At 34.1% G+C, this 24141-nt stretch overlaps 7 protein-coding genes across 7 annotated transcripts in view; 4 read left to right on the plus strand and 3 right to left on the minus strand.

The window, feature by feature from the left end:
• The first annotated feature begins 34 nt into the window (after positions 1-34).
• LOC135832850 (nuclear receptor corepressor 2-like) lies at positions 35-6306 on the plus strand. The gene is made up of 15 exons (XM_065346359.1): positions 35-585; positions 659-738; positions 805-877; positions 961-1113; positions 1191-1281; positions 1345-1666; positions 1738-2026; positions 2101-2394; positions 2646-3155; positions 3237-3376; positions 3448-3581; positions 5165-5424; positions 5501-5763; positions 5857-6072; positions 6142-6306. The coding sequence occupies exons 1-15, from the start codon at positions 543-545 to the stop codon at positions 6229-6231; spliced, it is 2958 nt and encodes a 985-aa protein (XP_065202431.1). The 5' UTR covers positions 35-542; the 3' UTR covers positions 6232-6306.
• Positions 6300-7406, minus strand: RpS13 (ribosomal protein S13). The gene is made up of 4 exons (XM_065346364.1): positions 7229-7406; positions 6889-7016; positions 6648-6813; positions 6300-6581 (listed from the first exon to the last, which is right to left on the minus strand). Exons 1-4 carry the CDS (start codon positions 7249-7251, stop codon positions 6443-6445), a joined length of 456 nt encoding a protein of 151 aa, XP_065202436.1. The 5' UTR covers positions 7252-7406; the 3' UTR covers positions 6300-6442.
• Positions 7407-7615: 209 nt separating this feature from the next.
• On the plus strand, positions 7616-10483 carry Sse (separase). The gene is made up of 12 exons (XM_065346362.1): positions 7616-7960; positions 8029-8155; positions 8222-8349; positions 8415-8538; positions 8604-8766; positions 8840-8964; positions 9046-9262; positions 9338-9465; positions 9553-9732; positions 9805-9972; positions 10045-10151; positions 10223-10483. The coding sequence occupies exons 1-12, from the start codon at positions 7876-7878 to the stop codon at positions 10372-10374; spliced, it is 1704 nt and encodes a 567-aa protein (XP_065202434.1). The 5' UTR covers positions 7616-7875; the 3' UTR covers positions 10375-10483.
• A 138-nt stretch (positions 10484-10621) lies between these two features.
• Positions 10622-12481, plus strand: LOC135832854 (deoxycytidylate deaminase). Its single transcript, XM_065346363.1, has 4 exons — positions 10622-11388; positions 11462-11706; positions 11782-11995; positions 12089-12481. The coding sequence occupies exons 1-4, from the start codon at positions 11357-11359 to the stop codon at positions 12237-12239; spliced, it is 642 nt and encodes a 213-aa protein (XP_065202435.1). The 5' UTR covers positions 10622-11356; the 3' UTR covers positions 12240-12481.
• On the minus strand, positions 12280-13539 carry Svip (small VCP interacting protein). Its single transcript, XM_065346366.1, has 3 exons — positions 13014-13539; positions 12752-12922; positions 12280-12665 (listed from the first exon to the last, which is right to left on the minus strand). The coding sequence occupies exons 1-3, from the start codon at positions 13074-13076 to the stop codon at positions 12651-12653; spliced, it is 249 nt and encodes an 82-aa protein (XP_065202438.1). The 5' UTR covers positions 13077-13539; the 3' UTR covers positions 12280-12650.
• A 1095-nt stretch (positions 13540-14634) lies between these two features.
• LOC135832856 (uncharacterized) lies at positions 14635-16944 on the plus strand. The gene is made up of 3 exons (XM_065346365.1): positions 14635-14832; positions 15393-15607; positions 15727-16944. The coding sequence occupies exons 1-3, from the start codon at positions 14807-14809 to the stop codon at positions 15879-15881; spliced, it is 396 nt and encodes a 131-aa protein (XP_065202437.1). The 5' UTR covers positions 14635-14806; the 3' UTR covers positions 15882-16944.
• LOC135832852 (uncharacterized) overlaps positions 16567-24141 on the minus strand; it is a 41016-nt gene continuing 33441 nt past the window's right edge. The window contains exons 4-6 of the mRNA XM_065346361.1: positions 23659-24088; positions 23390-23561; positions 16567-18338 (exon numbers count right to left, since the gene is read on the minus strand). Of these exons, the coding sequence (XP_065202433.1) occupies positions 18335-18338; positions 23390-23561; positions 23659-24088 (606 nt within the window). The 3' untranslated portion in view covers positions 16567-18334. The remainder of the gene's footprint in view (positions 18339-23389; positions 23562-23658; positions 24089-24141) is intronic.

Raw genomic sequence — 24141 nt, forward strand, 5'->3', positions numbered from 1 at the left:
GTCAATAACCGTACTAGAGGTACACGTGTGTCGTAGGTCTACCTCCTACTTCAGCCTCCAAATTGAATTACGGATCAATGTTGCCTATTTCCTGTTTCAAAAAGAATGGATAATGATAATGGTGTTGTTTGTGTAGAGCGGATCGGACAGAATTCGGACTTGGCCAATCATTTGATTGCAAATTATTTGGAGTTTAGTTTGTTACGAGTTTCAGGATTTTGATTTATCACATCTTTTTTTTTGAAAATCTCTGATCTCAAGTATTTATTGATCCGAGCAATAATTGTTTTATAGTTAGAAGTTTTATGCTTGTTTGATATAAGTAGTTTAGTTTCTCAATTTGAACCTGAAATGCAGTTTGTAAATTAATGCATGGTGATCCTAAACAAAAACTTTGATATCCTTATCAAGATTCGGTTTATAGTAAGTTGATTTTGTAAAAAAAAATGCTACGCGGATAATGAGCTGACTGTATCATGTGAATGATCGAAAATTGATGAATCAATTATCACTCTTACTTCTTCCATACTTCAAGTTTAACGATGAAAAGAAGAAAACCTATTTTGGAATTTCAAAGCTCCAAGGGTAATGCTTCACATTTTCACTCGTTTCATTATCGATATGGTTTTCAGTAAATTTCAATGCATATTCGTTACAGACTCTTCATCTCACTCATCGAAAAATACTCCAGGAATTTCATCGCTAGTATGTTACAGTGAAGACAGCGATGCCGAAAGTGTTAGTTGAACAAATTATTTCAAATCACTTAAATATTATGTATTAATTTCTGTTCTTTTAAAATAGAATGCAAACATCTTTGGAGCTAATCCATCTTATCGAACCGCCGATTCCGGTTTACTTGAGAAGCCAACCACTCGTAAGTTTTTATGAATTTCTATTTTATGTAATATTCCAAACTATCGTTAATTTCTTTTGAATATGTTTGATTGATGATTGCAGCTTGGCAAGCGTGTGTTGATGAAAATACGGGGTATTCTTATTACTGGAATGTAGAAACGAATCAAGTTACATGGGAAGTTCCTGCCGATTACTTGGCATACCAAACTCAACTTCAGCAATGGAAAACTAGGAATAATGCTAGATTCGAAGAACGTAATGAACTATTACCGCAAACATTTATCTGAAATCTTTCAAAAAGATCAATCTGAATTAACTTTCATCTCTATCAGTTTCAGAAATACAGCAGAATTCTGGTAAAACTAATATCTTGGCGAATGAATTCAATTATACCAGTGACTCAGATACGAGTGTTAAAGAAGAGTAAGTTATACGGTATAATAATTTTCCTATAATTGAAAACTTTCTTACCTAACATTTTCATAGGAAAATCGAATTGATTTCTGCTTACGGCGCTACGTCAGAAGACGAAAGTGAATCAGAGCAAAGCCATTTCAGTAAAAAATCCCATCGGAATATGGAAAAACTCGAGAATAAGTCTGTTTTAAGCAATAAAATCAATCAGCCATCACACAATCGCGAGTTCATCTCTCCAGTTACCAATTCAATTATCCCAAGTGGAAGCAATACCAACTGCGCCTTTCTTCAAAACGATCTGTCAACGCACTCTAAACCAAATGAAGGTACCTCTGATAACAAAACTAATAAACCAAACGAAACTGTATATCCTTGGTTACGCCGTAAAGAAGTACGTATTTCTTGAAGGAATTCGTTGTATTCTGTTTAGCAAATATTATCTACACTGCGTTGAATTTGCAGAGCTCTCCTAAACCAATGGTAAAAAATTCTCACAACGACAGCTCCGATGAAGACGAAGATGAGAATGATGAAGAATTAGATGACGTAATAATTAGTAGACTGCGTAAAAAAGCTATGCTTTTGAAACAGTTGGGAGGAGAAGTGCCTAGAGAAATATTGAGCGTATTTGATAATTCAAAAACTGCCGAAGACATAATCGCTGAAATTGAGAAAGAAATTCCTGCTGATAGTGTGCAAGCTAGCGCTGAAGTAAACAATGAACCTGAACCTTTAGATGTTTCCAATAAAGGTAATCCATCGCGGTATGCATTACACGTAGATTTTTTACTGAACTTGTTTATTATCATAATTTTTCATCTGCAGGGAATAAATCTAGTGATGCTCCGCCTCCGAAGCCGCTATTCCCAATTTTGAACTATGCGAAAAAAGAAGAGCCTCAATTTGAATTTAAAGTTCCTTCGAGAAACGTAGCCGCTCCAAAGAGTAAAATGAAAAACATTCAGAAAATCAAGTTATCAGCGCGAGCTAAAGAACTTATACGTACCAGTTTATTAACAGCGAAAGCTCGAGCTACTAACTTTGTTGAAACCGAAGATGGTCTGAAACCTGCGGAAGAAGTGCAGAAATTAGAAGAGCAACAAAAGCTACAGACTCAAGGTGAATGTTTCGTATTGATGATGTATTTTTAGTGAAGCTTACTCCATCGGTTTTTTCCTTTTGCTCTGTTATGGAGTTCTGTTTTGCACAAAAAAATAAATGTGTGCATTGATATTCTATGCATGATACATTTTTTGGCCTCGAAATTTACGTTTTTAAACGTGAAATTATCGAAGTAGCTGACCTATAAAAAACTGATTTTTTTCAGTTTCAAATACTGTACGTGTCTAACTTTATTTGTGTGATTTCAGTTTCTGAAAATGACGCTAAAGATATCATCATAGATGACCCAGAAGACTCATTACTTGAAAAAAACGGACTTCAAGAACTAAATGACGAACCATCCGCTGGTTCATCAGTCATCGAAGATCTCGAATTGAAGAAGTCCGCTCCTAAAGCTAATTATTTCAATTTAAACGAGGATAAGAAAACTGTAGGTCTTGGCACAAAGACCGAAGAAATCATTACCAAGCGGAGTGATTTGAAAGTTATGAAAAGCGATTTTTCCAACGACGGAAAATTTGATTTTCAAACTTCGTTCATTGTGTATCATCCGAAACAGAAAAAAGACGATACTAAAAAAGCCGACGATGCCAAAAATAACTCCTTATGGTCTAAATGCGAAGAATTTTTACAATCTGAACTGAATAGACCCGAAATCAAAGAAACTGATAAGGATGCTGCGAAGAAAGATGACGATAAAAGCAAAAGTGAAAGTAAACAGGATACCAACGATCAGAAATTCAATGATATCGATATAGGTAAATTTTTTTGATTATATAATCCGTTTCATTTATATTTCATCTGCTAATTCCTAATTACTAATTGGTTGTTTCACCTAGATGAAGTATTGGATACGAAAAATGAAAATGAAGAACAGAAAATGACCGATTTAACTCAAATAATCATGGAAAAGTTAAAATACCTGAGTGAAGCGAAAAGTGCAGTATCTTCTGTCCAAGTGATGGCTATTCAAATTGAAGTAGGTATTAAAGTGTAACCAAGTTGGAGTAACTGAAATTCCTATTTATATCCATTGATGATATGTTTCAGACTTTGGTCGGCGCCTGGCAAAGCGGAGCATTAGCTATAAAATATTTATCAGATTGGCTGGATGCCTCTTTAGTTCAATTGAAATTCTTCGAAGAAGCTGCAGCTCCGAAAGGATGGCTTTGCGAATGGGATAGGTACAAACTTATTTATTATCAGATTTACACAAACTAATACAAATCGATATTTTCAAATCAGTTGTAGCCACAGCCAACTCGTTGGGATAATAACTGCTATTTTAAATTACGGATATTTTTTTGAATTGCTGATTGAAATAGTTATGATTTAAGAATTGAAATACTCAATTCTTCAATATTAATTTCAATTGAAAATACTTCGATTCAATGTTCTGAAAGGGGGAGGGGGGAGGGAAAAAATGTAACTTTGGAAAAATGGTTTTCAGTAATCGTGGAACGAAATCTAAACTATGATCGATATTTTTGTTTTAGTCTAGAACTCTACTAAAGGGGGAAAATACCGAGAAGAAGTCGAGTCTTCGTGGTAACAAACCAATTTTTGTTTTAGTATGGACACCACTAGGGAGCAAATACGAGGGGAAATTTGAGTCTTCGTGGTTACATCGCTCAAATTCACTATCCTCAATTTTGTTAAATTTTAAAAATTTGGTTTGTCTTATGCAAAGCCAAGGATAAAAGTTCTTCATATTTATTGTACAAATTAGATATATATTATGTACCTACTGTATCCAATGTTAAATAGGTGGTTTTAAGCTACCCAAACTGCAGAGTAGAGAACTTAATTCCTTTCCCAACTATAAGTGAGAGATGAAATGAAAAATGTGAAAATTATCAAAGGAATTGAGTAAAATCTATGCAATTTATTTTGATGACCGAGGTCCTGTGCGATGATTTCGTTGCACTGCGAGAACCAATGACGTCGTTCAGTCGTCTAAGTAATTAAATTGCAGAAAATTATTGTGTGTAATTGAAAGGCGCATCATCGTATTTACATATTTCATGAAGATATGTTTACCTACTTATACCAACAACTAAACTGGCTTCCTCAACGCCGTTAATTTAAAAAAATTAAAAAATGAGGCCTACATGAAATATCAAACGTCATGTTTACGTATGCGTGATTTGGTCCAAATTTAAAAAAGTTACTCGAGCATACCTTCAGGTAAGTGCGATATTTTAAACTTTCTTTTCGCTTTATTCATAACAGTTGCTACGTGAAAAGGAGCAGTTCTTTCTCAAGACACGTATACTTTGATCTTTAAGCTCAGGTTGGTGTTTCAAAATGAAGAATTTCGCGCACGAATGTAATTTGATTTGGAAGATTTGCCGAGACGAATGATTTTATACCGAAGCTACCGAATATAATTTTAAAGGTGTTGATCACATTATGAACCTAATAAATTGTTACGTTTTCATTTGTACTACAATTTATGAATGTATACGTTATCGCCTTGTAGATTATTTTGTCGAATTACTTATCATTCTTGTTAGTTTTTTTTTTTCGAATTCATCGATAAAATGATCACGAAGGTTTTCTAGTGGAAAGACCAAACTAACATGAATGATTTTTATTCGTTCATCTATCGGAAAATATTATTAAAATTATTTAAGATTGTTGAAACATATAAAATTTACGAATTGAATATTACACCTTTTTTTAAATTCAAAATTTTATATGAAAAATGTTGATAACATTTTATTTACAATTTTATAAAACCATTTTTTGCATTTGTTTTATGCAGATCGTACGGTAGATATTACTATCGAAATAAAGTTACCGGAAGCATTCAGTGGGATTATCCTGATTACGATGAGAAAAATGGAAGCTCTTCCAGTTCCAGGTCATCAAGAAAAAGTTCATCTTCCAGGAGATCGAGTCACTCAAGACCTAGAACACCTCCTCCTCCAGTTATTTCTGATATGGTACCACCGCCCCCTCCCGTTATATCTGAAAGAGATCGAGATTCGCGCAAAAGAAGACCTAGTCCTAGACGTGATTCTGGTAATGATTTATTTTTTGTTTTAGTGTCCCTGTTATTTACGCTGTTCATCTAATTATTAAATGTGCTATTTTATAGATAGGAGAAGAAGAGATGAAGGCAGGTATAGGCCTAGCTCATATCCTTCAAAATCGAAGTACAGAAGAGGTCGATCTCGTTCACGCTCTCCAGCCTCTGTTTTACCTCCCCTGCCACCTACTCCGCCTAAACCTGCAACTCCGCCACCTCCTCCTCCTTCCTCACCACCTCCATTACCGCCTCCACCTCCTGTTGGGACTGCAGATGGTAGAACTTATTTTCCAGAATATTATTCCGATAAGTGTACAACTGTTACTCCTATGGTAAGTAAACATTTCTCGAGAAACTTTAGCTGAGGTGGATTTAGCAATACAACTTGGGTATCGTGTACAACTGTACATAAATATTTGTTTCAGGAAATTGAAGAAGACGAGAAACCTGTCAAACTGCACGATGAACTAGATTCATTTTATTCCGACATAGCTTCCATCGAAGCGACGTTCAATCATACCAATAATTTTGAGCAGCCAGCGGCGAAATTCGAAGAGCCTAGACCACCACAACCCGAATACTTCGCTGTTGAAAACAGCAGTGCCAGAGTCGAAGAAAAAGTTGTGAAAAAGAAGAAAAAAGTGAGTAGTGGTAAAAAGTGTGCAAATCCTTACTCTTCGATAATTAATGCTATTTTCTCCCTTATTTAGGTGAAATTGGACTCTGGATTGAGCCTCAAGAAAAAAGGATTAGAGACGCTTGTCGCTAAATGGCAAAAAGTCAGTAGTGATAATATATAATAACATTCTGTGTAGTAATTTATCATGTGAGATACGTATGTTTGTAAAAATATAAATAAAAGATCATGTACTTGAGATGTTGTTTAATATTATCATTACACATCGGATCTTACTCTGTTACGTGTATAGAAATTCGAATTTAAAAACCGTAGAAAAAGGTCAAGTATAATAAAAGATATTTATTATAACAGTTTTTAACATGGATGAAAAATTAAGCGACCAAAGCTGAAGCAGTGCTGGATTCGTATTTCCAATTCGGTGCAATCTTGGATTTACGTTTGTAATAACGAGCTAATCTGTGAATTCTAGATTCAACCAAAATCAATCTGAACTTCGAATCTTTGTCTTTCCTGTAAATTAGAAACAATTAAACAAACGATAAAGAAGATGTGATTGAGCTATCGAAGCGTACGTACCTGTTACGTTCTAAATGCTTACGAATAGCGACAGCTTTCTTGATTAAATGGTACAAATCTTCGGGTAAGGCTGGAGCTAAACCGATGGACTTCATTATCCGTAAAATTTTATTTCCAGTAACGAATCGAACTTGGGCTACTCCGTATGAATCTCGGAGTATAACACCTGTGAAACACGAACAAAAATGATAAATCATATAAACCAAGTACGACAGATAAAACATAATACACGATGACATACCGATTTGTGATGGAGTGAATCCTTTCTTGGATAATTTAAAAATATGATCTTTCACATCGTCGGGAGCTAACTTCAACCAAGTAGGTACGCTTCTGCGGTATGGAAGGGCAGATTTGGAAATACCTTTTCTGTAAATTGAATACGTATGATTAGAGTAGAGAAGAAGGGTGAAATTAACAGAATAGACTATATCCAAGATATTAAATCTTCGGTTCAGTACGTCTTCTACTGTAATTAACAATGATTGAAGATTGAATGCTAATTTATAATTACAAAATGAAGTTTTGACAACCAATACACGTGGATGAAAAGACGTAGAAGAAATGAAAGATTCACTTACCCAGGTGCGTGCATACGACCCATGATGAATGATTATTACAGCGTAATCGAATTAAGACCAACAATCATCAAGAAATGGTGCGATAAATCGCAAAATTTTTAATTACACGGCGTATTGCACAGCGATCTTGCTTTTTTCGATAGAAGGAAAAATTTTGACAACACCGATTCCTCAAATTTTTTTTCAAGTGTTTAGGCTTCCAACTTTGTTTTGATAATCTAAAGTGGGATAGACTCTTGTGTGGTGATAATAAAATCACAAATAAGTAGGTACTCGTAAGTAGGTTCCAACAGATCACAGATGAATATTGAATAAATGAGAATGATCAAGAATAAGCGCTATTTTTTGATAAGAAAAGTTTTGTAAATATTTTTAGCGGGAAATTTCCTGCTATCAAAAGAAACAAATTATTACCGAAAAATGGACTGTTCGCAAGTTGAAAGCTGATGTGTTTTAATTTATTCAATATTCGAATGATCATTGAATCATCGTTATTCGTAAAGGCATAAAAAACAGTAACAACTGCATATTATACAGTCTACCTGTACATCTCATCCGGCTTTCTATTGCGATTCGAAATGGCGTTACAAATGTAGACAAGTAATCTGTCTGTACAAATATCCGCTAAAGTTGATCAAGGTTTCAAAATGGATCGTTCCAAATTAATTCAAGAATTCGATGAACATGTGAATAATAAAAATATAGGTTCTCTGAATGGCTCTTTGTACGAAAGTAAGTTATTCAAGTTATTGATAGTAAATTTGAAATACGTCTGATTTTTAAATTTAAATTCCGTACAGGTTTGTGCAAAGAGATTGCCCTGGCTTGTTTCCAATCCAGTCTGAATGAAGAAGGTGTATTCTTTTTGAGCGAATCTCATGCTGCTTCTTTGAGACTAGAATGCGTGTACCAAGAGAATTTTCAATCGTAAGTATTTCATTAAACTAAGTACATATTTCGCAAGTTGCTTGGTTTTGAAAACATTTTTTGCAGTCTGCTGAATTCGGCGAAAAATCCCTCTTCAAAAATAGGATTGGACATGGAATACGTATCTTTTCACAGTTCTTTCATGGGAGAAAAATATCAAGGGTTGATGGCTAGATTGAAAGAAATGCCAAAAGGTGAGATTCAATTTTTTCTCTCATTTTATGTACATTTAATTCGCTAATGAATCCTACAATTTCAGAATGGACAGTGGTTCAAATGACACGGTCCTTTAATGAGCGTTCTCGTTGGATTAAAAGGAAACCGAACAGCGAACCCACCAGTGCGGAATTTCATATTGTCAATTACAGTTGTGGTGATTCTAGGTACCAATTTAACTTTCAAATGATGAAACTAGCTACTAGGATTCTACTTCATTATATTTTTCCAGGGTGCCTTGTCATGTCATGTTACCTAAACCTGATAAAACATTGTGTGGTAGCGATATTATCGAAGACATTTATAATATTTCTGTGAAAAATTGGGTTTCTATTGGTAAGCTTTCGGCTACCAATAACAAAATAAAACGAATGGAAAACTGCGCTAAATTGAAAGTAAATGTATTCCACTTTATGCTTGCAACTGGTAACGCACTATATTTCTAACACTAGTGTTCTTGTTTTTCAGTTACTGGTCAACTTAATCACTCAACGTTGGCTAAAAGAATGGAGTTGTTTATTATTAGGTAAATTCTTAGATACACAAGTGGAAAATTTCATCAGGTGCGCGATCGATGATGTTTTATCAGAAAGGTAAATTATATTATTTTTGGAAGCGATTTGATACTTGCTCTGGTTTCCGTTTCTCTCATATACGTAAACACACATTTTCAGTTCTACACAACTTAATTCCTGTAATAAGGTATTGCTATATCAAATCGCTTCTGGCTGTGCTCATCTAGACCAAAGTGAAATCAAGTCCGCTGTATCATACGTTATTGAAGATGGTACACTGCAGGAAAATTTATGCGAGAGAATAAAGTCTATTAAAGATAAATACACAGATTTGATAAGATTGAAACGTCATCCTGTTATTCTGATTCTCGATGAGGTAATACATCTTACCCATCAAAATGAAATGCATCGTTCTTTTCTATATTCATTTTTTTTTTTTTTTAATATCAAGGATATCGAAGGAATACCTTGGGAAATGACCACAGTTCTTAGAATACATCCAGTCTGTAGAATACCGTCCATACATTTTTTGCACGCGTTGTACAAAAAACATGAAAAAAACATTCTCAATGGAAATGTGTAAGTACATAATTTTAGTTGGGTACCTATTGATTTTATTAAATAGTGACGCGTAATTATGTCGTACTAATTTTTATTCACGTTTAGAATTATTTCTGATCCTAACAACGCTTATTTCATCATTAATCCGGAGCAGAATTTAACCTCGACAGAAAAGCGCATTACTACATTCATCAAAAAAAGATCACCGAAATGGCGAGGCTTAACGGGTACCAAACCTGAGAAAAATGAATTCGCCGACGCACTTACCAAATATGATTTATTTTTGTAAGTAAATTTTACATAAATATATCCATTATTATTTAACGAATGAGATGTAATTATGTGTGTTACTTTTAGATATTGCGGCCATGGAAATGGTAGTCAGTTTTTCAAAAGTTCAGATATTGTGGGATTAAACGTTAAAGCGATTCCATTTCTGATGGGCTGTTCTTCTTTCCAGTATAAGAATTTAGGTGGCCGAGTTGGTTCTTACTGTTTATGTCTTAAATATATCATTGCCGGAAGGTACTAGCAGTTTCATGCAATTTTTATTTGAAATTTGATACGTTAGTAAAGTTTGACATTTTCTTGTAACAGCCCTTGTATGCTGGGAACGTTATGGCCAATCACTTCCACCGATACAGATAACATCACGATTACGCTTCTGAATCACTGGTTACCCGGCAAACCCGCAGATTTAAAAAGTGAGTAATGGTTATTTTTTATGTAGATTATTTGTTTGCATTTTCTTCAATTCGTTATGCGTATATTTCAGCAATCGAAGGATTTTCTGAAGAATTTGTTTTACCAGATCAATCATTTTATGAACCTGAATTATTAAGAATTTTGAAAACGTCACGAGATGTCAGTCTGTTGTATTCTAATAAAGCTTCCTTGGTTGTATATGGGTTGCCCGTAAAAATTTAAAATAATATTTTGTAAATTTTAATCAATTTTTCAAGGCTGGTATTCATTTTATATTTCGTGTTTTTATTTTGTTATTTATTTTTTCGAATCTAACGATTTGCAATGTGAATGTGCGTTGTTATTTCGCGGTGAAAACCGATTTGATCATTTGAATGTCTATAAAACAAAATGCATAGGCTAAAAACGCTCATGTAACTAGAGAATCAGAGTGTAGTAGTATTGAATTGATTTTAGTTCAACAGACTGTGGAATAGTCGATGAGATACATCAAAAGTCGTTTCTGTTTGAATAGGCGATACAACAGCTTTTCTCATCTACTCGTGAATAAAAAGTAATCTTTTACGACTCTTTTCAATTTATAAAGATATTTATAATTAACATATTTTTAAAAATTTCCAATAAAGAGAGCAATTAATTTTTTTTAAAAAACTGCACCGACCACCGAGTATTTGGAATTTTTGAGAAATAGGCCAATACCGGCGGTCAGGCCTACATTCTACCTTCTACTTGGATCGGTCAACTGTGCTCTAGGTGTGCGAAATTGCGAATGATAAATTTTTTGATTGACGTTGATAAGGAGGTACCGGGTGTCCAAGAATAAGGGGTTTTAATGTTATCAAAAAAGAATGCGAAAAATCCCGGCTTGAAAATAGAAAAGTTGAATAATCATTTGAAAAACCGAAAACGAGCTTTGAGTGATTGTTTCAATGAAACACGAGAGAATCTTTTATTTTGCATCGAACTTTGAAAATTGAAACAATAACTTTACTCAAATTATTCTTGGACACCCGGTACCTAGCTCGTGATAAGAGTGATGACACCCACGCTTTCTGATTTCGTAATTTCTATTTTCTTTCATTATCATTTGGTGTAATTTTGCTGTGATGAATAAATACCTCAGTTTTGGTCAATATTATTAATTAGTTTATTCTTTAATTGAACAACGTTTTGACACCCAGAGGTACAAAGTTCCTTCTAGAAAATGGACGAGAACAAACCAATGAATAATTTACCGTAAGCATTCATTTAGTTCTTTAAATTCTGTTAGCGAAATTGTTTAATGAATTATTTCTGTTGTTTCCTTTAGAAAACCCAATAAAGATTTAAATAGTAAACGAACCGATTACTTGGAATGGCACGACTTTTTCATGGCAACCGCTTTCTTGGCGGCTAAGAGAAGTAAAGATCCAGTATCTCAAGTTGGAGCTGTTATCGTTAATAAAGAACGTAAAATAGTAGGTACTGGATATAACGGCATGCCGATTGGCTGTAGCGATGATGAATTCCCATGGTCCAAAAGCAGTGATCCTTTAAAATCGAAACATTTGTACGGTAAACTTCCTTAATTCAATGCATTTCATTAATCAGATAATTTTGTTCAGATGAAGTGATTGAAAAATTTTGTAGTGTGCCATGCGGAAATGAATGCTGTGTTGAACAAAAATTCGGCTGATGTAAAAAATTGTACAATTTACGTTGGATTGTTTCCATGCAACGAATGTGCGAAAATCATTATTCAGTCAGGAATTCGCGAAGTAATATATTTATCGGACAAACATGCGCATAAAAAAGAAACCGTAGCGGCCAAAAGAATGTTTGAAGCTGTGGGAATTAAATATTGGTGGGTATTGAATTAATCATGTATGCACAATAACAACTACAGACTGTGTAACCATAACAAAAATGCATTCTATCAATTATCGTAATTTTCTAGGCAATATAAACCAGAGAATCAAAGAATAGTGATTGATTTCAGCGAAATCGATTGGAATAACCAACGGCAAGTGCCGTACACACCAATCAAGGAAATACTTGAAAATAATATTGACACATCGAGGAAAGTTCCTCTTACTTTAGATACGTGATGCGACTCTAGTCTACTTAAGAAATGAAAAAATCTTCGTGTTCAAAAAAATGAAGTATATTTAAAATTAACAAACAAACATTAAAAATAAATTTGTAAAATGACGAGAAACAACGCAAGTATAAATTTATATCGTGAAAAATGGTAAATATTTTCAATTGTGATGCAAGTTTTCAACCTCCAGTATTTGTAATTATATTCCAGTTTGTTGAATTTTTATAATAAAAACATTATGTATTATAATGCACTCGTTACATTAATTGAATTTTTCAAATCTCAAATTCAAAGTACTTGAAATTTTTGCATTTATACACCGGTGCATCATTTATAACAAGATAATAAGAGTACAGGAGTATTCGATTAGGAAATACTCCATTATCACTGATTAAAGTTGGACGTTCACTGGAATGTTTCAACTCACTTGCCACTGTTTAGGGAATAAAATTAACGATAATATGAGTAAAATGAATTTCAATATAAAGCATCGTATATCGAAAATTACTTTTCACTCACTTTCAAACCACCACTGCCATCATAACGTGTTGCAGCTTCGTCTTGTAAACGATCTTTCTCTTTGGCCTTCTCCTGCATTCGACGAACTTTATCTGGATTTTTAATTCCCCGATTTTCTTGCTCGCGAAGCCTTTTCTCTACTGCTTCCAACTGTTGCTGTCTTCTCACTTCCTGTTGAAAATGATTATTTATACTTCGATTGGTAAGAACAAAAAACATGCGAATTATCAAAATTCGATGCGAAAAACAACGATTTACTTACAGGGTCTGGAGTAGGATCTGAATTATTTGAATCATCCCCGAAACATGATGAGCAAACACCCATTTTTAAAGAACGGTGACAAACTTATTACTATTTAAACAATGTAATCATAAGGATTCTAAACATTCAATCTTATTAAAAATGCAACATGCTATAGACCAACTTCGTATTATTGATTTGAAAAAAAAATGAACATGATGCGAGGTAACTTTAGCAGAGTGAAATATCGAAAAATTTTAATATTCAAGAGGTTACAGGGTTTGATTGATTTAAAAATCAAACAAATTTTGATGATAACTGATAAGGATTGCACCAAAACAGGCAAACAGACAGAAGAGAATTAATTATGCAACCATTACAAGAGAATTTCAGAGAAATATTTTGACTCATTAAATGGCGCAATTGGTGAACTTTTAATTTATTACAATTTGCAATCGGTTTAGATACTTAAAATTCAAACCACTCGCTAACTTTTCCTTTTGAGCATTTCTTTTCTACATTTCTTCTTTTGTTTTTTCTCAAATCAGTCGAACTTTTGAACTTTGAAGTTTGCACTCGAATTTTACGAACAGGTTGTAGTGATGTCTGTTTCTTACCGGGTGCTCAAAAGTCAAAATTCAAAATCGAAATCGAACATAAATTAGTAGATTTAGATTAGTACATGGCCAACTCTTAAATCCTCAAATGATTCCACTGAGGTTTTCACTTTCAAATTTGTTTTCGCTTTGAGAAGTGATAATTATTCAATTTGAATGTTATTGAATTTTCCCGAATGTATCAACCTATTCACTCAGGGCCTCAGGCTAGGCTTGGGCTAGGTGAATGAATTCAACAATCGTTCGGAACTCTCACTCTCACTTTTAGACACAGGACATTTACTTTGGATCCAAGTTGGGATTTAGAAAATTGATGACAAGGTGAATGTGAAAAAGTGAGGGCCATGAGACGTCGATGTTTATTATATTCCTTCATAACGAATCCTTTCAAAATTGAGAATTTCACATGAAGTAGGATGAGGGTACGCCCGGTACGGTAAGGAGTAAGGACGATTCGTGGTGAGAATCTGTTGAATTGGATTGAATTATAACTTGAAGTTGAAGAATCGAAGAAATAATCATCAATCAAGAACACCGAGTCATCGGAAGAAGTTGAAAATTTGAGCATTAATATTTGATTTTAAACTCGATAGTCAGGTATAGGTCGAAAGATAGTGTAGTGTGTTGAGTTTGAGTAGCATTTAAAGTTGAAGCTGCAAATTGAACGAGCACCCTGTAGTTTGTACTTGATTTTCGAGTTTTTGGCGCTTTTCATTATCTTTTGTCTTCATCAAGCTCCCGAAACACTTTTCACTCGATAAAAACCATTTTTTCATTAATTTCTTCATTAGAGTTCTTAAAAATAATAATTACCTCATTAAAAATGATTTGATTTTTCAAAAATATTCTAAAAAATGATTTAAACACCCACAGTTTTGAAATAAATGAAATAAAATTGAACATTCTTTCGGTGAAATGACGTACTATTTTACCTTTTCAACAAATTCTTCACACGATCAACTGCCGCAGATTCGTATCGATTTCTGTGAACCGCACTAACCGCACGAACACGAGTTTCACAAGTGCGGCAGTCGGCAAACGAACAAGGAAAGTGTGTTACAGTTTGTGAGTTTGACATTTGCCGTTGTAGTGTTCGCTTGTTGTAATCGCGGTGTATTTGTTCCTCTAGTTTCACTAAGCAGTTTTAGTGTAATTATTTCTTTATTTCCGAATTAATTCTTTCGAATTATCGCTAAAATGGCAGACGTAGCTCCTGAAGTCAAGTGAGTTATTATATTCCATACGAAAATTGTGTTTTATATGTAATTACTTCGATTTACTTGTTCGCTATTTTGGCGGCCGCTAAACAATAACCAAAATGGCGACCTACTTCTTTATTGTGTTTATTCAGAGTGAGCGCTGTGCAGTAAGTCACGTTCGCGTTTAATTATGTCGATTCTACTTTACAATTGTTTCGTCTTTCGTATTTCCATACATCAAAGCTCCGATACGCGTACTAGTATTTTTTTCATTTTCGCGGTTTTCGGCTTTTTCAAAAACACCGGGTACCCGGTATCCTTGAATAGCAAACATGTGCTTTGTGCTTGTAAACGGTTTTTCGCACGCAGTATTGAAAATTAATCATTCAATCAATTGTTTTGTTTTCATCATCGAGATCGAGCATGATTGTGCGACTACGAATTTCGTTGCATTTTTTAGTGTGATTTTAAACGATTATTTGCCCGCCTCGTGATACGTGTCAAATGTTATTTCACGTAGCGGTGTATTGTTAACGTGTTTTTTAAATTCACTTGTGTAATCATGTTGTGTTTTCGTTCTTTAGAGAAACCGTCGTCGAAAAACCCGAAGTTGCTGAAACCGAGAAACCAGTCGAAGAATCGGATAAAAGCGAAAAAACCGAAAAGAACGGAGATGCCGAAGAAACCGAAAGCAAACCAGAAAACGGAGTTGAAGACAAATGCGCATTGAAGAATGGCAGTGTCAAACAAAACGGTTTTGCTGCTGAAAAAGAAGAAACAGAATCTAATGAAACCGCAGGTATGCAAAACATGTTTTCGTCTTTGTGTTATTATTTAAGTGGTGTTGGGTGATAACGTGTCGAGTGGTAATACGATGATCCAAATTTCGAAACTAATTTTTCTCGACACAACTTACAGAAAGTAATGAAGTATGCGGTATCAAAAGGAAATCAGTAGGTTCAGAAGCTGGTGCTGAAGCCGAAGTAGAATCATCGGAAAAGAAACAGAAATTAGAAGGCTCAGCGGAGCCGGATGTCGCCGCTAACGGCGATGCGGTCGAAGCGAAAGCTTAATGTGTAAATTTAAAGTAAATACATAAAAATGACATTTACTTCTGAAACGTTATGAACGAAAACTATGTGTATTTATTATTTAAGTTTGGGTACCTATTATTTATTTTAAGTTTTCCTTTTTTAATTTTACATGTGATTTTATGATTTTTTTTTAATTTTGATTAGGTACTTTTTTCTTTTTTAAGTAAGGGATTTGGCATTTTACAGTATTTTATCCGTGTATATGTTGAATTAGTTATATATATGAAATCGTGACACGTAGATTTGATTCGAATATAAATTGTTTCCTTATTAATGACTACGTAATTGTTTCTCAGCTATCTGTGTTCATATATATGATTATCTCGTACTTCCACTAATGCATTTCTCCCTAATCGACTCCAGTGTTTTTTAGTAACATTCATTTCGGACCCTTTTAATATCGGTTAAAAGAAGACTTGGTAATTTTTGTAATCAAAACAGTATTTGAATCAGTGTAGTTTTTTTTTGTACGTTATTTTAATTTCATATCATACTAGAAATTATCGAAAAATTTCAATTCCCTATTCAAGTTGACTATTTTCTTTTCATTCAATGGTCACCGCGCTTAACTTTTAAGGTATCGAATCTTACAATAATAATACATTCGCATGTGTAATTTTGATCTTGGATGTAGATAAGATCTTTAAATTTATCCGGTTCAAAATTTACTGAAACGTTTCTTAGGTTTTTGCCAAATTTCCTGAATAATTTTATGATTTTTTTTTCCTGATGTACGAATATAGATTAAATGTTCTGTTGATAGTACCCTATTTTGTAGTATGAAAAATGGCCATAGTTTACGATTTGTCCCCCCGTGAAAATTTTCTCAGTTATTCGAATGTGTTTATTCCTATTGTAAAATTTACATGTTGATTTTTCATGACTGGATTGTACTATCAATAAAGTGGTCTCGTTTGAATATTTCTGAATCTTTACATTGCAACTGTAGTACAAATTTACGAAACACAATTACATATGAAAATTTTCATTTGTTGTTACATTTAAGCGTTTAATATTTAAATATAAGCAATAATGAGTAGAATCGTCGTGTTTTATTTATCTGACTGAAGAGGGTCATAGTCGATTCGTACGTGCGGACTGATTTCACGTTGAAATTTAACCATTAGAAAGTAGTTTTACTGCTCAGTTGAAAAGACATCTTTGGCTTGATTTCGCGTGCAGTGTGCAGGAAGTATGATAGATCGGAAACAATAAATTTAATCCAGGTTACCAATAAATAATTTATTGACAAATATCGACAGTATGCAATGAAATAACTACAACTGCGTGAGCATGTACAAAAAAGACGTTGATATAGCGTCGAGTTTATATGAATAATTAATTTCGTCAACATTTTGTATACAATTACAAAGTTGATCGTTAAACCGAGCTATTCTAGGTACCTACAATGGCAGTCTTGACGAATAATCTTAATGCATACACATTTTCGTTCGTAATTAAATGCAATGAGTTGAGATGATAGGTAGTTCGGTGACGATGGACAGTATTCGCGTTTAATTAATAGTGTCTTAATTGAGTAGCCAAGTAGATCGACGTTACATTTTTGATACGTCATGCATCAATGATACTCGAGCTGTTTCAATTTTTTTAACGAAAACAATTCGATTGATTATTTGGTACTTGAAATATTTTTCGTACGAGATGTTTCGATTAATCGATATTACGTTAATAAATTTGAATTTTTGCTTCTTTTCTAAACAGTAAACAAGACTTCGTGAGTTGAAATGTATTCCTGATCCAGATGGCACGAGTAGTTAGGTAACTAGGTACCTATTATATCAAAAGAAAATTAAAGTACAGGTGAAATATCGTGTACCTATCCACAAAAAAGTTTTTTGTTAAACGTTTCGGCTGGTCGCAGTGAATTTTAATAATGATATCATACGATTGGTTGTTGGGCGATTTTTTTCAAGATATCGACCAATCCGGTTTGATAATTCAAGAACTTGATACGTTTGGTCGCTAAGTTTGAAACTAACAAGTAGGTATGAATTTCAATTCTGGTAATTGGACTTGAAATGAATCATTAGTTATAAATTGACCAAACTGTTGAGATTATAGGTTAAAATTAAAACTATGTAATGCTGCGACAGTCATCTTAAACGAAATAATTGGCTCGAGTTTTCATTGGCGGATATTTATATGAAAAAAAAAACAAATATTGAACGTTGAAAAAATTACTAAACGCGCCCGTCCATGGTCTCATAAACGTAGGAAAACTACCAATCACTGGATAAATAAATACCTACATTACGATGAAAAACGAACATCGAAAAATAAATTAAACTTACATTGTACTATAAAATTGTGAGAAAAATGAAAATTTTGAAATTAAATTAAGAAATGCTTTCGAATAAATTAAATTAAAATATGAGAAAATCAACAGGAATCATTGCTCGTTGGAAATTTCATCAGCTGAAACAGAAAAATTGAATCGGAAACGTTAACATGGTGGTTTTGGTGACGATGTTACTGTGTTACTTCCAAGTACACATCACTTTTTACACGTAAAGACTAAATTTATACGCCGGATTAAAGTTGAAATTTTGCACCTGTGTATACAGACGACGATACTCGCTAACGTATGTTTAATTGGTCGACTCGCAGGTGTAAAATTGTTCGATACCAGTAAAATATGTAGATCTTGGATCGATGGCGACTGGTAAAGAGTGTGTTATTAATATCAAGACATAAGATATTGAAACCAAATATAGGTAAATCTGTGTGCATGGATGCAGTTTTGCAGTTAAAATCTGCTGTCTTCAATGTCTACCTACTACCAAATACATAAGTATAGGGTTTAAGTAGGCAATTTCCGCCAGTAAAAACTTCCATTAAACGGATGGTGATGGTGATGGTGGTTGGAGGATGGCGGATGGCGAAAATTGGCTAGTGACAATGAACTCGAGACAGCGGGCGTTCGTCGATCGTCGCCGATCTTTGTGACGGAGAATGCGCTGCTCATGCCAGGCAAGGTTCTCTTTTAACCTCTTGCCCTTCTATGAAACGTGTGTTATCGTTTTGTTGCCACTCTTTTTGCCGGTTAACGCGTAAACGTTGAATTTCAAATGAAAAATTCGTCCAAAATATACTTCTTTATATTTAGCATTAATCGTATTACCTACTCAAAAGCGCAATTTTTTGTGGCAGTATATTTTAATTTCATGAACGTATTTTATTTTCTCGTCATTTTTTCGAGGTATAGCGATTTTTTTCCTCGTGGTTTCTGTGTGCGGTGTTTAGAAAAATTTCACGTTTTTTTAGGCGGAATTTTCTTTTATTCGAAAATTTTATAGCTTCGGATCTACGATTATTATTTGAAAAAAGTGAAAAAATTTCAGTGGTGTTTCACGTTTGTAGTGAATTATTGGCTTGGAAAAAAGTTTTTTTTGTTGATTTTTAAAACGTTGAGTAAAATTGCTCGAGTGATAATTTGGTTGATATTTACTCTCGGTTGACTGGTATGACTAATAGGTATTTTTTTCTTTTTTTATGAATTTGAAAACGTTTTTAAGCAAACAAACATTCCAAGTGTTCACAATACGTTGTCTGTTCTCCATCAGTGTCTTGTTTCACAACAGTTCCATCTTTTTCAAATATCTACCATATGTAGGTTTGCCTACCAATTACCATTCAAAGATGGGAAAAGTATAATTATTGCATAATAAATAAAACAACGTGTCAACGTTACATATGACTGAATCAGATGCACAACTTCAAATGTAACTCCCCCCTAAATGAGGTACCCAGATTTAATCTTTTATTTTTTTCGGTAAAAAAAATTGTTTTATTTTGTGTTTTATTGAAAAATTTCTAATTTTTTTTCTGTGACTATGTCAGGTTTTCCCATTTACAAACACAAATTATGTAACTTGTTAATTTCCCAGAAATAAACCTAGATTAAGGAACTATAAATAAAAATAGGAAGAAAATAAACCTAAGTTTTATAACGTTGTGGTGTACTTATACAATGCACAGTACAAAAAACAACGTTACATTACAACTCAACCCACGTAGCCAATTCTCGATTACATGAAAAGTACAGCTTCATGTTAGAAAATTTCAATTTTTTCATATAATCACGATACGCTTCATACGCGTAATCAATTACCTATAGAATTTTCTAGGAATATTGTATGCTACAATAGTACAATTTGGTGAAGTCATTTTGTAAATTTCTTATTTTATCAAGTCTATCTCGTTGAAAAATATTCATGCTCCTACAGTATCTACGAGGTTAATTACCCCCAAAAATATTTCTTTTAGACATTTGGATACCATAATTGTTGTAAAATATTGAAACTTTAAAGCATATTATGGTGTGGTTTTCTAACTTCATATTTCTTCGTGTTCTTGCACATAGGTATCGGTTATATTATATGCATGTACATTATTATTATCGGTAGATACCATAATGTGCTTAACTATATCACGAAAGCAATAAAACATTCGATGACTGACACTAGGGCGAAAGAAGATTGAAAAATTTATCGATATCAATACTCTGACCCAAACTTAACATTTTATCAGTAACTATGAGTAAACAAAATAAGTAGGAATATTTTCTAGTTGCACTATAGGTTAAATTTGGAAAAAAATTATTATTTTTTGAAATTTTCAATTGGAAAAGTTGAAACGCCTACCTGCGTAATAGATAAGTTATATAGGATGCCCAGAAATATCGAGTAGGTACTAGGTACCAGAGTCCTGCACGGTATAGTTAAAAGTTATCTGCGTTAGTCGCGTGTCGTGTGCGGTAAGCTACCAAATATAACTCATCCAAAAGCAGTTATATTAGCGTTAGCCTATGCGGATAATTTTGTAGTTAAAATGACTAAACTACCTGCGATTATACCGCGCTCTTATCGGAAATGTAATGTTCGATTCTGTCTTATCTGTTTGATGAGTCACCAAAATGTATTGTTGAGACACCAGAGAACCGAATGCGGTTAACGTATGGTTATTAACCTAACTTACCGCTGGTTGCGCGCGCCGACAAAAGTAACTGCAGTTTGTAACCTGTAGTTAAATTAGCCGATAGCTCCGGCGGTTATCCGGCTATTTTAACTTAACCGTGCAGTACTCTGCTAGGTACCCCAAAGAAAGTTTTCATTAAAAATATAGGTTGGCAACGTGAAATAGGTGCATATGATTGGTGGAATGTTATCTCTCCAGTCCAACAACCAATCATGTGCTATCATTATTATCATTCACTGTGACCAACCAAAGTATTTTAGTAGAAAACTTTTTTAGGGGTACTCGATATTTCTGGGCACCCTGTATGTTTTAATGCCATAAATATTATACGCAATCGAAAAATTGATTACATCATTTTGATCTCTGTTGTATTGTAATACCTACTTGAATATTTAGTCAAAAACAAAAAAACGTGCCTCTAACCTTCTCGAAAATCAGTTCTTAACTCTGTCTCTGTCTCTAACAAAATTTTGTTTTGCAAAATTCGTGACGTATTTCATCGCATACGCATAGAAGGATTTTTACCTATTACCTGAATCTACGTAATAGTCGTATAGCAGATGGTTCTCATTTGAAAAAGAAAAAAAAATGAACAATGCTTACACGAAGAAAGAGGAAACTTGACTAACCCTTTGAAGTCATGAAGTGATTTATTCCAAACAATAAAGTTACACCAGATGATGTCAAAGTACATACAATACAGCGTGTGCGTGTTCTAAAAGTTTTCGCTGAAAATTTCAGTTGGTCACAGTGAATAGCAGTAATGGTACCTACTACCTAGCTTAGTTGAGTTGTGATTGGTTATCGAGTTGATGTGATGATGAAATCCCATTATTAATCACATGCATTTTCATGCCACATTGTTAACCTTTATCTTAAGTTTTTTTAAATAGGTACTTTTTTGCTTTTATTGTGTGTAAAACACCTGAAATTTATTTTCGGTTGCTTGATATTCTTGAAATATTCTTGAACATGCTGTAGGTAGGTACAGATTATACAACACATACAGGGTGCCCAGAAATATCGAGTACCCCTAAAAAAGTAAAAAAGTTTTCTAGTTTTCTACTAAAATACTTTAGTTGGTTACAGTGAATGATGATAGCACATGATTGGTTGTTGGACTGGAGATATAACATTCCACCAATCATAAATGCATCTATTTCACGTTGCCAACCTATATTTTTAATGAAAAACTTTCTTTGGGGTACTCGATATTTCTGGGCACCCTGTACGAGTACATACAAAATAAGTGAATCGTCTACTCATATTAACTGATGATTTTGATTTGAAAATAAGTAATAAAATGGTCATTTTCAAAAAAACAACAACGTAATGATAGGGAAATGCAAAAATTCTCGAGACGATTGCTAAAAAGTTACTGTAAATTTGGCAACGTGGCGATTGCGGCTAGGTTAGCGAGTTTTTAATCTTGGCGTTGCGTTTTGCATTGCAAGAAATTATCTACACTGATTCAAATGAGAACCATTGGATCATCCGGCGAGTAATCGGATTTTTCACGAATCACAATACCAGATTAGATGTATTATGTAGTACAGTGTAAGGTACATTTACACGAATAATGAAGTGGTTGGGATACCTACTTAGGTCTTAACTCTTAAATCGCCAGAAAAGTAGGTAGTTTCTGAACAGAACAGATGCATGAGACACATGGTGGTATTTCATTTGACTAGTGATGAGTGAGGCATACTCACTGATTAAGTACCTACTACCTACTACCTACCTACAGGGTGCCCAGAAATATTGAGTACCCCTAAAAAAGTTTTCTACTAAATACTTTGGTTGGTCACACTGAATAATAATAATAATGATGGCACATGATTGGTTGTTGGACTGGAGAGATAACATTCCACCAATCATATGCATCTATTTCACGTTGCCAACCTATATTTTTAATGAAAAACTTTTTTAGGGGTACTCGATATTTCTGGGCACCCTGTACAGTGTGTAGTTTTATGTGCCGCATATGCAACGACCTACAGACTTTTGAAAAAAAAAATCATACAACGAATGTTTTTATTTAGCCATAAGGAGCGTCTAAACAGTTTTTTTTTTTTTTTTTGCGTAGAGTAAACGAGGTCTACCACGTCGTAGCATTTTTTATAGAGCGGTAAGCAGAACTTATTCCAAGATACAGCAACGACTAACGAGACAAGACATTACTTTGAATTCTCTTATGCAGGTACTGTTATAGTAGTTTGTCGTTTATTAACGTTCTCTTAATCGAGCTGGAAATCTAATATCTTTATGGTTGGCTGCATTGAAAGAGGCTATGTATACGAGAATCTAAGGTAAAAGTACATCAAACTGATGATTTTCGACGAACAAAATCCAAGCACGTTTACCTACTCGTAGGTGACTTCAACAATTCGTTTTAAAAACAGACATACGGTTTCTAGAGTATCGCCGTCGACCTGCTGGTATAAAAAATACCTACTCCGTAAAAATGGTACTAGGTACTTGGTACTTACCATCTCGCTCTGAATGAAGAAACACATTTTTGTGAGTAGGCATCGAAACTAGTATCGTGTCCACAATTTACTATATAGGTTAATCCATCTTGACATACTGTTACTGAGGAACAATCCGGCGTTAATCGGAATACATTGGTGTGATAACATCTAACTCCAGTGTTTACTACACCTGTAGATAGGTACATACAGAAAATTGTATCGCAATTAATTACGGAACAAGTGTTATAAATGAGTTGACGGTCAAAGGATCGCAGTTGTGCACTCACTTTCGGGTAATTTTTTTAAATTTAAGTTATATAATGCTACAGGATCTACAGATGGTGGTGGAACCGATGGGAATGGTTCTTCCGTTACTTGCGGTGCTGTAAACGTCGTACTCGATTCGGTCGTCGTCGTCGTCGTCGTCGTAATAATCGACGAACTTGTAAAGTTTGGTGAACTAGTCGTCGTAAAGCTTGGTGAACTGGTGGTTACGATAGGCGAGCTGGTTGTAACATTTGGTGAGCCAGATGTGGCATTTGGTGAACTAGTTGTAACATTTGGCGAGCTTGTTACGTTGACTGTTGGTGATTCGGTGGTGGTAATGTTGGATGGTGCTGTTTCAGTCGCTATTGTCGTACCACTTTCTTCTGGTATTGGGTACGAAGGTATACCGCTACAATTTACTCTGTACGGGTAATCGCATACTTTCAGCTCCTAAAAATAATTGTGATATTTTGTAAACCACTGATGCATCTGAGAGCAGCGCA

The sequence above is a fragment of the Planococcus citri genome, chromosome 1 (assembly GCF_950023065.1).
Source record: "Planococcus citri chromosome 1, ihPlaCitr1.1, whole genome shotgun sequence".
Classification (NCBI taxonomy): Eukaryota; Metazoa; Arthropoda; class Insecta; order Hemiptera; family Pseudococcidae; genus Planococcus; species Planococcus citri.